Source organism: Anolis sagrei, chromosome 2, assembly GCF_037176765.1.
Source record: "Anolis sagrei isolate rAnoSag1 chromosome 2, rAnoSag1.mat, whole genome shotgun sequence".
Lineage (NCBI taxonomy): Eukaryota > Metazoa > Chordata > Lepidosauria > Squamata > Dactyloidae > Anolis > Anolis sagrei.
This window is the reverse complement of record NC_090022.1, coordinates 291,440,675-291,455,142: the sequence shown is the minus strand read 5'-3', so window position 1 is coordinate 291,455,142 and position 14,468 is coordinate 291,440,675. Positions and strand designations below refer to the sequence as shown.

The 14,468-nt window shown below is 40.9% G+C and overlaps 1 protein-coding gene across 1 annotated transcript in view; it reads left to right on the top strand.

Annotated features, from left to right (window-relative positions):
• The window catches only part of SETBP1 (SET binding protein 1), a 304,839-nt gene that overhangs the window by 26,986 nt on the left and 263,385 nt on the right, over nucleotides 1–14,468 (top strand). The window contains exon 2 of the mRNA XM_060761203.2: nucleotides 3,748–4,402. Coding sequence (XP_060617186.2) covers nucleotides 3,893–4,402 — 510 coding nt within the window. The 5' untranslated portion in view covers nucleotides 3,748–3,892. The remainder of the gene's footprint in view (nucleotides 1–3,747; nucleotides 4,403–14,468) is intronic.

Sequence of the window (14,468 nt, the reverse complement as noted above, 5' to 3'; positions counted from 1 at the left end):
AGTTTCCAACAGTGGAGGAGCTGGAGCATCAGGAGCGCAGGACATGTGAGCCATAGACACCCTCCTCCTCCCTCCCTTGCAGCTGCGTCTCCCACTTGCTGCACGGTCTCACGCATGTCTTCCTTTCATGAATTCTGCCCCACAGTGTGCAACCAGCATAGGGTCCCAGCTATCATACTTCTGCCCAATGCAGTTTGACAGTACTTTAGCTTCTATGGCTCAGTGCTGTGGAATCATGGAGCATGTACGAGCTTTATAAAACCTTCTACTTTGGGGTGCTGGTGGTTCACCAAACTACAACTCCTAGAATTCCATAGCATTGAGCCACAATTGTTATCTTTTGTCAAATTGTATTGATTTTACCTTGTATATGCACCTCAAAACCTGGTTTTGCCATTGTTTCTTGGAAAACTCTATCTTGTTTATCTTATACTTTATGTGCTCTGGGATACTAGTCTGTAAATCCTAATTCCCACTAGAACACCTTGTTTTTGTAATGTAAGACTGCAGGTTGCATTAAGGTATTCATTTGATCACATATCCCCCCCATGCAAACATTCTTTTCTCATAAAACTCTTGATTTTTACCCACACTCTCCCTTCTTGACAGGGTAGTTTAATCTAAATAAATTGGTATGGAGGAGCTCCACCATCTGTGATATAGCTCCAACCTCATATTTTAAGAACTGAGTGAGAATCTGGCCTTTAAACAATCTTGTGGGTGGAGAAACATCACAGAGTATCCATTGTGCTCTGGTTGCAGGAACCGGTGGGAACTTTACCATCTTGTATTTATATTTTGGCTCTGCTGAAGTCTGTGTACATTGTGTACCTCAGCCAGAGAGATTAATAATGTGATTAATAACGAAGTCAGCTTGTTTGCCTTTATTGGCATAGGAGACAAGCTGTTTGACTTGGACTTCCTTGTTAGGTAATGAAGTAGGGTTGCCATCCCATTTTTGTTTCTGGACTTTGGTTTTGACAGCTGTAGGAAATCACCATGTGAATTCTCCTGGCAAAAGGGTGCCCAGTTAATGATCTGGGGACACCTGCCATCCAAAGTTCAGCCCAATGATCAGTTGCTTGGATGTAGCACTATAGAAGGACCTTATTTGCTGTGACACCATGGGTGTGGAATGCCAGTCTGCAGCATTGTTGGTGTCAGTGTGGAATTCTTTTGGTTTGAGGTTATACTTTGACTTCAGGGTGTTAAGAATCTCATTCACTATTAAGCTCTGATGTTGGTTCTCAAAATGCTTTAAACATTTCAATCTGTCCTTAATTCTTACATTGTCAAAAATGACCTATTGTCTATAGCCTCCTGAGATCTTTTGATGGACTGTCATGTACATATAGATATTTGTCTATTCATAGACAGACAGGCAAGAATAAATATCATCTCTCTTGTTAGTATTAGAACCTAGGGTCACTCCCTAAAAGTGAATTATAAGAAAAACAAGATGGATAAAAGGAAGATGGAATTCAACAACATAAGGCAGAGTTTCTCAAACTGTGTTCCTCCAGATGTTTTGGGCTTCAACTCCTATAATTCCTAACAGTTGTTAAGATGGATGGAATTTCCGGAAAATGAAGTCCAAAACACCTGGAGGAGCACAGTTTGAGAAACACTGCCATAAGGCATAGTGGTGGATGCCAACCTAGATGGTCTATGGAGGATGGATGGATCAGTGGCCATCAGTTATAATTGACTCCCCCACATTTGTGGGTTTAATTTTTGATTATTGTATTATTTGTGGACTTGATTAAAATAGTTTCTATAGGAATACCTATGTCTTCCAGTGAGACTCTGTAGTTTACTAATGCTAGATGTGTTACAATGTCTTTAGCCTTCTCAGCCAAAGAGTGCTGGTGCTTCACCAACTACAGATCCCAAGATTCCATAGCATTGGAAGTTACAGTGGTGTCAGATTGCCTCTATTTACAGTGTATATGCACCCTCGGTCTGTGCATCTGACAAAGTAGATTCAGTCTACAAAAGCTTATTCTACCATTTTACCATTTATACTCACATATAAACCAAGGACAACATTTTGTGCCTAAATTATGGATTTTTACATGACCCATGGATAAGTTGAGGATTGTTCCATGGAGAGAGAAAACCATGAATGTCATTCCATAGAGACAGCTGTCTCTGGCCATTGTTACAATTTCCTCACTCAGACATTTAAAACACCCATAAGTAGTTCTACAGTGGAGAAATTACAAGGGGTCGGCATTTCTTTTAGGGTCTTCAAGAATGGACAGAGCTCTGCTCAGAGAAGGGGGTGATTCCTTTTTTTGGGAAGAGTTAAAGTATAGTACTCACACTGACCCATCAATAAGTCAGTCTGTGTTTTAGGTTGGTTTTTTTTTTGGCTAAAATTTTAGACTTATACATGAGTATACATGAGGGTATTCTTCTCAGTTAGAGGCTCTACAAGTTCCCATTGTATAAATTGTATGTTCTTAACTCAGAAGTATCTCCTGGCCCAGCCCACCCAATCCTGCTTTATTGGTGAGCAGTTGTTGTGAGCAATGGAGCTCTGTTCTCCTATTGATTGGGCATCAGGATTCTCACAATTCCACCCACCCCTTTAGTGATTTCCAGTGCTACAATCAAAAGCAGACTCGATCTTGCAATTCAAGACATCTGTCACTTGCAGAGACTGCTGCCTAGTAAGGCAAAGTTGGAGGACTTTTACGATCGAGGCAATAGTGCCTAATTGTCAACATGTAGGGATTGTGAATATGAATCTGTTACGGATGTGTTACTTTAGATAACTGTGACAGTGAATTCCCACCAATGTCTCCTATGACTCCGTAACTGTGCCAACCATTCTTAATCTTGAATGCACAAAAACAATAATGAGCTATGCTTTGAAATTATAGAATGGCAGCATCCAAGAACAGCTACTTCCCTTTCCCTTCTGGGAATTGTCAGCTCACACATGGCAGATTGCTAGGCTAGGTTGTCTGTCATCCTGTGACATACAATGGAGTCTTGATTCTTGTTCAAACTCTTTCTCTAAAACATCTGTTTGCACTGAGTCCTCCCACCTCCTTACTTTGGTTATGTTTGATTCTTGAAAAATAAATCTGAGCTGTGTACTTCCTCGAAAAGTCCAGTTACTCAATGTGACCTTCTGAAATTGTTGCATGTTGAGAATCCCTTATCTGAAATTCAAATTTGCCAGAGGGAGTGGGGGTGGGAATATAGGTATACACTATACAGTATATGCATACATAATGAGATATCTTGGAGGTGGGATCCAAGTCTATACATGAAATTCATTTATGTTTCATAGACACTTATACATAGGTTGAAGGTACTTTTATACAACATTTTAAATAATTTTGTACATGAAATAAACTTTAAAGTATACATTGGAACATTATAAAGCAAAGGTTTTACTATCTCAGTCACCCCTGTGGAAAATTTTTGATTTTGGACCATTTCGGATTATAGAATTCTGGATAAAGGATGCTCAACCTGTATTCGCACTTATTTGTGATTTCAAAATGTAGTACTTATATTTGATATTCAGAATATACTTGTCTCAAATTTTAGAGATTTTAACATTCTGGCTTAGTATCTAAAATTCTGAATTTGAATTTGAAAATTCAGACTTCATTATGGAGTAGTACGGTAGTTAGAAGTGTTGGATTAGAACTGAAGAGGGATGAAACAGTAATGAAGTTTCTTGATTCATCATGCTGACATCTTTTTTTCTTGGTCTTCTTTCTTCAGTTGCAGATCTGAATCCTTCTGATCTTCTCACAGCAGTTGGACTATTGAGACTCTGAGAGACTTTACTGAGAGTTACCATTCCCTTTCAGGGGTTTTCCCCCCTTCTTGTCCCCTTATTTTCCCCTGCCCCCCATAAAAAACATCCATGGACAGGAAGATCTCCATGGAGCCAAGGGAGAACTCAGGCACTTCCCGGCAAAGGGGGAGTGAGACAGATTTCTTGGGGTCATCCATGGCTTCTTCAAAGGCCCCACCAGCTCCTGGCAGTGGTGGAGAAACCATGATGCCTGCCTCTGGCTCTACAAAAGGTCTTCCTGTGAGCGGTGATCGTATGGAGGCCGAAGAGGAGGACGAGATCTGCTCTGGAAGAGACGTGGATTCCACTTCTAATGCGGACAGCGAGAAATGGGTGGCTGGAGATGGACTCGAGGAACAGGAGTTTTCCATCAAGGAGGCCAACTTCACAGAGGGAAGCCTTAAGATGAAAATCCAGACGACAAAGAGAGCTAAGAAGCCCCCCAAGAACCTGGAGAACTATATCTGCCCACCTGAGATCAAAATCACCATTAAGCAGTCTGGGGAGCAAAAGCTTTCAAGAGCTGGGAAAAATAGCAAAGCTGCTAAAGAGGAAGACCGAACCCACTCCAAAAAGAAGGTAAGGCCATTCATTTTGAGACTTTTTCTTTCCTTCAAGCTCCTTGTTTGTTTATTTGTTATTGTTGTTGTTGGGTTTTTAAAACATTTTGTGCAAACACTTTGTGTGAATCCGCTACTTGGCTTGAACCATCTTCCTTAATTTGGCCAAATTTCCATCATTTGGGGGCTGCTGCAAACCAAGCAATTTTTTTTTTTTTTGGTTTAGAAACGGAAGACAATCTGGGAAGCTGAAAGGGTTTTGCAATCTAAATGTGTGACAACAGGTGGACAGGATAAACAGATGGAGGTAGAAAGCTGTGTAAGGGGGGGGGGGGGGTACGCGTAACAAGACAACAGGGGGAATGTTATTAGCATAAGAAGTTCTATGGTCCCTGCACACCAGCTGCTATGCCATTGTAGGAGGCTGGGCTGGAGGGTGTTTTAAAGAGCCATTTGAAGGGGAATATAATGGCCTCACTTGTGTTACGCACACAAAGACAGTGCCTTCAAACCGGAAGAGCTCATGCAGTTTAAATGCTTCAGCGTATGACTGCAGACTCGGTTGGTGTGCTTCCCTTTAATGACATCCCTTCCACCAGTTTTCTTTTTTCCCCTTCTTTTTGCACCAAAGCAGGTTTTAACAGCAGCGCTGAAAAGAAAAGACAGGTAGAGGGAAGGATTTCCAAATAAAGGGATCACACCATTGCTTAATTAACAACGACTGGTCTTATGTGGATTATGAGACTTTTCTTTTATGGCCTGGTCACTCTGCGGGACACTCAAGCTCCAAATGAATTTGAACTGTCCTCTTTCTTATTTTCAGAGGCATCTAGGTCAGAGAGAGAGAGAGAGAGGAAATTGTAGTAATGTCTTTGACAGCAGGGACTATGTGAATGTTTATATATTACATATTAAGCAGTTTTTTTAGCTAAGCAAGCATTCTCTTAGGATGAAGTAGGAGTTCTGAGTGCCTTGTGGTCCTTGGTGAGGTCTTGCTCTGTGGCAAAGGGATGTTAAGACAGAGTATAGTTGGAAAGGACTTTACAAATATGTTAAGAATGAATCTGCTGCCTCTTTTAAGTGAAGGGGATATCTTTTATGCTCTCTCTGTGCCTCTATATCCATGAATGTCAACTTGGAATATGGAAACATGGGCAAGAGATGCAACAGAGAAGAATGGTTGTCCTTTACCTGTGGATTAACTTGAGATTAAAAAGAGAATATATTGATACTTCACTTGGAAAGGTCTGTCTTGTTCTGATGGCCATTAGGAATGAAAACTATATTGATCATGTTCCATTCCAGGTAGAAAGAATTATTGACAGATGGAAATGTTTCCCAAAAAGAATAACAGTCTGACATGAATTTTGTGCTATTTTTCTTGTAATTCGACATTTTGAAGTGTCGCAGAGGAATTTTTCTTTGGAGAAAAATAGTTTTTTGAGCAAAAAACCCTTTTTTTTGCAAATAATTCTGTTTTTGTTGGGAAAAGGGCATACGTTTTTCCTCTGAAGAATAATTCCACTGCAAAGGTTTGAGATGCTTAAACACAGAAGGAATACCACGGAGGAATATTCATTCTCTCCCACAGAAGGAAGAAAACTATTATAATTGTTTGTCTTTGTAGGTGAGGATGAAATAGGCAAGGATTTACATCTTCATTGGCTAATTCCACAACTTAAATGGAAACTAAACAAATCCTGAGCACTAGCAACCTTGAAAAGAAACTTGAGAGGCAGTGTGGTAACAACCAGAATAATAATATTAATAGCATAGAGAGCATTTATTTTTCATCCTTTTTCCAACAGTGGACAGAGTATCAATATATTAAATCAGTGGCAAAGACAATAAAACATAATATTCCAGATACAGTGAGCTCTTGGTATCTGATGCGGTTTGGTTCCAAGGCCCTCACGGATACCAAAATCCATGCATGCGCAAGCCATGTTATGTACAATAGCATAGTAAAATAGTGCCCCCTATTTAAAATGGCAAAATCAAGATTTCCCTTTTGGATTTTTTAGAAATACAGTTTGACCCCCATATCCAGTACCCACAGTTTCATTTATCCATCTCTAAAAACATATGTCCTACCAAGGCATTTTCTAGGGCCTCCAACATGACTCTATAATATCCTGTGGAAGTCCTTTATTTCAAAAGGCTTTACTATTATTGGCAGTTTAACGTATCCATGTGGTGTTTGTGATCATATTCCCATGGATATGAGGTCATATTGTGTTTTCAAGCCATGTATTGTGGCACCTGTAGATGTAGAATCTGTGGATGTGGAGGGCCAATTGTATACATAAAATCTCCAGTAACCACTATGCTTTCAGCAGCCTCAGTTACAACTCAGCAATTTTATTGGGAGAATCAAAGAAGAAGGTCTTCAACCCTGAAAACACTGGGTGAGATCCTCCTCTAGCTGGAGATCAAAAGGCAGACTGTTCCATAGACATGGAGCCACATCTTGGAAGGGACACAGCTTTGTCAGAGCTGTTTGCATCGATGGAACAGACAGTAATCCTGCTCCTGTGGATCTTAAATTCCTAGATGGTACATATTGTCCTAGTCAAGCTGCCAGGTCTTGGAGGAGAGTAGGCTGCTGATTAGAAAAAGTGAGGATCAGATCAGCATCATAGAGAGGGATGTATGTTTCAGTTGGCACCTTTATACTTCACCCCAGCAGGGATTCTTTGCCTTTAACCATTGCCTGACAGGTAGCAATCTGTCAGGTGTGACCTTTTCGGATGCAGGTGCACCTGTGGCAATCTGTTAACAAAAAAACAAGAGGGCAAGTGTAGGGAAAGTTTGAGGCTGGATTTTTAACCAAGACTAGTAGAATAAATCTGGTCTTTCTTTCTGTATAACATTGGCATACAGGCAAATGGGTATACGATCTGTTTCAGAAGTAGATTGCTGCTCTTGGACACTTCTACAAGGGGAAATTAAACCATATCATGTGTCAAGAAAAGGTTGGAGACAGGGAGAGAGTAGGCCACAAAGACAAATGCAGCCCCAGAGGTACACTATGTCCACACCTGATGTTTCTCATGTTGTAGATAGCCTGCAATTATCTATTTTATTTTGATATTTTAAGCACTAGATGGATGGTCATTCATCTGGCATTCTACAATAGTGCATTTTCTGCATTGATGGGAATTGGTCATAATAGCAGATGATTGACCATTCATCCTCTGTTTCAAAATTACTAGATAAAATAGCAGACTATCTACTTTGAGGTCTTTTGAAGTATTGTAGCCCTGTTAGAAGGCCAGGCTGAGAGCCAATCAGGATTTCAGGGCAATTGGGGAATGGAAGTCTGAAAAATGCCAGGTTTCTCTACCCTGGAGATTTTGCCATTGCATACCAAGAAGGCCGAAAATATCCTAAAGTCACCAGATCCAGTTTGATTTTGGAAACTCTGTTCTAGTTAATACTTGGATGGGAGATGACAAACAAATACCATGTACTGTTGGCTAGATTTCAACTCCCAGAACCCTCCAGCTTGGGGATTTGGGAACTTTGAGCCCAAATAGAGATGGATTGTCTCTGGACATAGGAGTTATGCCCTGTGATTTTTGTCTATATGTTCATGCTTGTTGGGTCTGTACCTTGTCATTTGCCCAAATAATGGCATATGGAGCTGGAGGGAAGCTATTGGTTTCATTTAAAAACTGTCATTATATGAACTGGCCTAAATATGCTAAAGGCACCAGGTCCTGTCTGATATTGGAAGCTAAGGAGAGTTAGCCCTTGTTCGTACTTGGGTGAGAAACCATCAACAAATACCATGTGCTATTGACTATATTTCAGAGGAAGGACTGCCAATGAATCTTCCTCACCTAAGAAAACCTTTTGAAAGTCATGGGTTTATCATACGTTGGCAGATGACTTGAGGGCACATGCAAACATATACACATAAACAGGAGACGCCGTCTTGATTGCCAACCACTTTTAATAATTTTCCTTGGCAAGGCATGAAGAAACCAACCTCTATCCTCCTATTGCTCTTCCATGTGAGAGCAGTTTGCTCTAATTACTCTAATTGCCCCAAAGGTGTTATGTGATCATTGCAAAGCAGGGAGGCGATGCAATGAGAGAGGGCAATCTCTCTGTTTCTCCCAAGGTGTGGTTCCTCATTATGAAAATATCTTGCTGGTGTTGTGCTTCTGTTGCTGAGTTTATTTAAGGTAGTGGTTCCCAACCTTTGGTCCCCCAGGTGTTTTGGTCTTTAGCTCCCACAATTCTTAACAACTGGCTGAGATTTCTGGAAGTTGAAGTCCAAAACACCTAGAGCAGTGGTTCTCAACCTGGGGTCCCCAGATGTTTTTGGCCTTCAACTCCCAGAAATCTTAACAGCTGGTAAATTGGCTGGGATTTCTGGGAGTTATAGGCCCAAAACATCTTGGGACCCCAGGTTGAGAACCACTGACCTAGAGGATCAAAGGTTGGGAACCACTGATTTAAGGCAATTGTGTATAGAGATGATTGTTCTTTGTTTTGGCTGCCTCCTCTTTGGAGAGTGAGACGACTTCATACCAGGCAATGGCTGCAGAAAGACGCTGGCATTTCCTGCATTAGACAGGTGATGCACATTCATGGATTTGAGGAAGCCCGAACATGTCAACTTGGTTGTCTTTATCCCTGTTTTGGGGAAAACTGGCCAACATCATAGATCTGTCTTCAAAGAGGTGGTTTAAAACTATTTCCTGGGATTCCCTGAGCTGCCTTCTATCTCACTTAGAGAGAAACACTGGATAGATATTCAATCAATCAGTGGTCAGTTTCTTCTCTTTGTTTTAGCTGGTTGTTGGTGTGGCACATTATGGAGTAGTGCAACAGATTAAAGGAACTAAAATTTGAAATAGTTACTGCCAAAGTTTGAAAGGTAGCCTGAAGAGCGCTCTACAAAAGAGTTCTAGGTATATCACTAAACTACTGATCCCAGGCTCACATAGGATAGATTCTCTTGGTGGCAGTTAAGGCAGACCAGATTGCTCTAACTGTGCAGTGTAGATCTTGCTTCTGTAATCTGTATTCTTTGCAAACTGAAATGGCTTTTCTTGCCCCCTTTTGCTCTCCCCCCAAGGAGAGAGGACTTTATGGGGTGGGTGTAGACAGACCCCCAGGAAAATCTGCATTTTTAAAATGCAGATTCTCCTGGGATGAAGTCCTGTCTGGGATCCAGCGTAAGATAGTATAAAGGGTGCTCCTTTTTTTGCAAGGGGCTTTCTTGTCCTAGCCAGGGATGCCCCGAAGTGTCTCTTTCAAGCATCCAAAACGGAAGCTGCAGGGCTTTCTCAAGAGATCTTTTAGCAGTTTTTGAACGTCAAAAGTAGTGTCACTGATCTAGAATGAACACTGCAGCAGGAAGAAAAAGTGTAGGCTGAATCAGTGGTGCATTGCCAGCGTGAATATACTCCTGGGTTATATTATCCAGAGGTTTTATTCTTTTTTGGATGTTCCAGTATCTAATTATGTCTTTGATCATTATGTTCATCCTGCAGTAATAAAATCAAATAGACATTGAAATGAGTTCTGGTATTCCTATGTGAAGGTTGGATTGATGTTTAAATATTTCCAGTTTAGTGTTTTGGGACTGTGCTTGTGTACTATGGAAATGCAAAATGTTGGGCACAGCTGAAATCTTCAAAAACCCCTTTTTTAAAAATACAGTGAATTGACATAAGATAAGACAGAATTCTTAGCAAATGCAAACTTTATTGTCTAGCTTCCCCACTAGATTACGAGCTCAGAGTGCATCTACACGGTTGGATTAATACAGTTTGACACCACTTTAATTACTACAGCTCAATGCTATGGAATCTTGGGATACAGTATTGAGCACTTCGGCAGAGAAGGGTAATGATTTGCACAACTACAACTTCCATGATTCCATAGCATTGAGCCATGACAGTTAAAGTGATGTCAAGCTGAATTAATTCAGCAGTGTAGATGCATGCTTAGTTACTACATTCAATAAGAGTAGAGAGACCAAACTGATAAGGGTTTGCGTGCGTGTTGACTGATCATTCAGCAGTTTAGTCTACAGGTCTACTTTTGTCTGGACCAGCAATTTGAATTTGTCATCGTGTTTTATGTAGGAAGAATTTGTTAAATTTATTTCCCTCCTGACTAATCAGCTGCCTTTAATCTCTCCTTTCTAAACCTGATACAGTTATGTTAATTTCTCCCATTTCAAGGTTGTCTGGATTTTAACCAACCAAGCATTCATGGATGGGACCAGATTAGCCTCCCAATCTTCAGCTGCCAGGGTACTGGCTGTTATCTATAAATGGAAAATTAATGCAGTCTTGGATTTAGTACCCACCTCTTCCAAGATAACCTGAAAGAATAAAATTAGAGTCTCCCATGGACGCTTTTTAGGGGTAGTGACATGTGTTACAATCAGAACTCATTTCCTACTGGGTCGAATGGGTCATCTGTGTTGTTTCTTACCATTTGGATTGACTAATAGGGGACAAATATGGAATAAAAGAGTGGGAATCCTGCATCCCTCCAGAGACTCCTGAACTTCAGTCCCAGCCATTGTTGGTGGTCCCACAAAGCTAGATGGATACACTTTTTACTCTCTTTCTGCAAGCAAGTAAAACCCTTTGTATTCCAGCAGTCTTTGAGAACTGAGGTTTGAAGGTCTTGTATAGCATGGCAGACTTTTATTTGCTGCTGGTTGAACTGCATTTGTTGAACTGTTTTCAAATTTTATGATGGTTTAGTTGCTTTTTAAACTTGCATGCTGTTCATGTTGGAATTTGTCTGTATTGACTATTGTAAGCCACTCTGAGTTTCAAATGTGGAAAAGGTGGGGTATAATTATATAATATATGTTGAAGTATGTATGTGATACAGCTTTCCCAGTCAGTCGGATCTGCCTTTTGGCCAGACTGCCTCTCCCAATATCCTTAACACTTCGCTAGGCAGACTTGGGATGATGGAAGTTGCAGTCCCACAAGAAAGCTGAGCTATCTAAGCAGTTATGTAGTTAGGCCAGATGTGGGATTGATGGAAATTGAAGCCTGCCCAGATGTAGGACTGTTGGAAATTACAGCTGGCTGGATCTAGGACTGGTAGAAGTTGCAGCCTGACTGGGTCTTGGACTGATAGGAGTTGCAGCCCATCAGCTGTGTGAAAAGTATGAATTTTCAAATGGGACCATTCATAAAATCGAAAAACAAACAATGACTATTTGTAATGAATAGCATTTCAAAATACTTAACCCAGGCAATGCTGGGTATATACTGTAGCACAGTGGTTCTCAACCTGTGGGTCCCCAGATGTTTTGGCCTTCAAGTCCCAGAAATCCTAACAGCTGGTAAACTGGCTGGGATTTCTGGGAGTTGTAGGCCAAAACACCTGGGGAGCCACAGGTTGAGAACCACCTGCTGTAGCAAGTCAATAAAAATGCTGGCTAAGACCGCTAGAACTTGGAAGCTGATATGATCTGGAGAATGCCATGATTCACCTGATGGCAGGCATCCATGTATGGACATTCCTAGTTGGATTCTCAGCTAAAAGTAACTGCAGTAGTAGCAAGAACTGACAGCTGTTACAATCAGCCAAATACTTCTCCCACCTGGAACTGTATTTTATTCAGTAGATACTTGCAGCCATGGTATGGAAGTAGTAGCCAAGACCCACTCTATGTTGTGTAACAAGCTGCAGACTTCTTGAGTTCAATTGGTTTGCCTCCTTTGTTCTTTTCAGCCACCGCCTGCCAGAGTAAATGTGTAACATGCCGCTTGCCAAGATATTTTCATTCAGCCTTCTTTCACTTTGCAGACTGTGTTCATGAAGGGCATGTACATTCAATAAGAATTTTTAAAAAGTTGTTTTGGAATGGTGACTGGCCTTATCAGCATAAGATAAGGAGCTGAATCTATTTTGGAAATAGTCATTACTTCATGCAGTTTTCAGGCCAAATCTCAATGGGTTCAGATTAGGGTAACATACATATACAGTCAGCTCTCCAGATTTGTGGATTTGACATTTATGAATTTAATTATTCACAGATCTGAGTAATATTTTCTATATAGGAATCTTTATATCCTCCAGTATAATTCTATGGCCAACTGTGGTGGAAGTTGACCACAGAGATATGCTGGAAACCTAGAGGTGTTCTCTCAGGTACAAAAATAGTAATTTTTATTCATGGTTTGCAGGAATCTTGTGCCTCTAAACCCAGCAAATAGATAATGGAATAGTGATCTGCTGCAATGATTAACTTGGGAATCACTTTATGAAGGAGGATTCTTTCACTGGTGGATAGTTCTAATACTTCTCATATGTCTAGAATGATTAGGTTCAGTTTCAGTTGAAATTCTGGAATAGAAATGAACATAATTAAAATAATTATCTCTGGACCAGGCTTGTATGAAAAGCCCTCTTTGAAACATTGAAAGGGTTTAGCCATAGCCCTAGTATATCTTTTAGACTGAATCTTGCAGAGGTGCTTGGGGATTCTCAGAGCTGTATGGAATTTGTTGATGGTCTCTCATCAACAATCTTCAAGCTACCTGTCAACTTTTCAGAAATCCTCTAAATATGGCAACATGTTGTAGCAAGATCTACATGCCATTACACAAACACCCACCTACACACACACACACACACACACACACACACACACACACCTGCAATCTTAAGAATAAATAGTAATTTTTCCAATACTCTGCCCTGGATAAGAGCTCCAGCCATTTTTTTGTTCTGAAGATTGTAGTTATATACATAATACATGTAATGGTATTTCCACCATGTGTCTCCAGGTTGACCAGGTGGTCTGTGAAAAGAGTTCTCACTTACCTTCATTTGAATGTAAGAACATGGACTTATGAGTCAACAGGCAACTTGAGAATTAGCACTTGGATGGATGACCACCAATGAATGCCAGGTGTTGTAGGCTATATTTCAGAAGAAGGAACTTGCAAAACCACATGTGGGTATTCCTTGCTTAAGAAAACCTTCTGAAATTCATGAGGTTGTCATATGTCAACTGGCAGCTTCAGGATAAGTAAATGCACACACAGATTCCTCAGCTGGGCATATAATCCTACTGTTTTCAAAGGAATGAGAGTAGAGATTCACATCAGGTTTTGCTGATGAACCAGGGCATATTGGTAGGTGGCTAGGGCCAGTGCCTTCTTATCCATTATTACACACCTTACTTAGGCTACTTTTAGGCTACTGTGGTCCATGTGTCATGGCAGCTGAACATTTGAATGTTTCCCATTCAAAAAATGTAATTCTGTCAATGAGGTTCTCCTTGACCTGCTTGTGGGTGGATGGAGATTCCAGGAACTTAATCCTGGAATCTGTGGCGTTTCTCTTCCCTGCATACTGACTCCTGCAATATGCAGGAAGGAAGCATGTGCAGGGAGCATGATGAATCACCTTCTTGGTTTGCTTCCATATAACTTCTAGCAAGAAGTTATAGTGGCTTATGACTGGGATGTGACGTGGGCTTTCACCTGACCTTTAAATAAGCTATCCAGAGTACTGAAACATCTCACTAAAGTAGGTTCAGCATCTTGGTTAGCTAAAACATGGGGCTGATCCATCACCCCACTGACACTGAAGATTCTTCATCTTTTTCTTCTCCAGATATCTGTCCCCTAACTCCCAGTGCTGTTAACGTTTGATTTTGGGGTGAGATTGCACAACAATTCCCACAGTTCTCTAACTGGCATGGTTAGCAGCATGTTCTGAGACTTTTAATCTGAAAAATTACCAAGCACTGGTTAGATCTTCACAGTTTAAACATAAGCCTTCCCTTCCTTCTTCTAGCTACTTCTGTTTTTGTCCCTCTGGCTTTGTTCCCTAGAGATATGCCGGCTTTTCAACCATTCCTTTTTAGCAGGCCCTGTGGGCATTTTGCTGTGTTGCTGCCCCGCTTCCAGATCACTGCTTTCCCATTCTTTCTCTCCATTCCTCTGGTGGGCCTTTGTATGTTTTGAGGGTGCCTGCGTCTCCCATCACATTAGCCCTCAGCCGTGCTCTTCTCCCTTGTGTGAGCTGGTTGCATGAACGTCTCCTGTGCATCTATTCCACTGTGGTTTATCACCGGA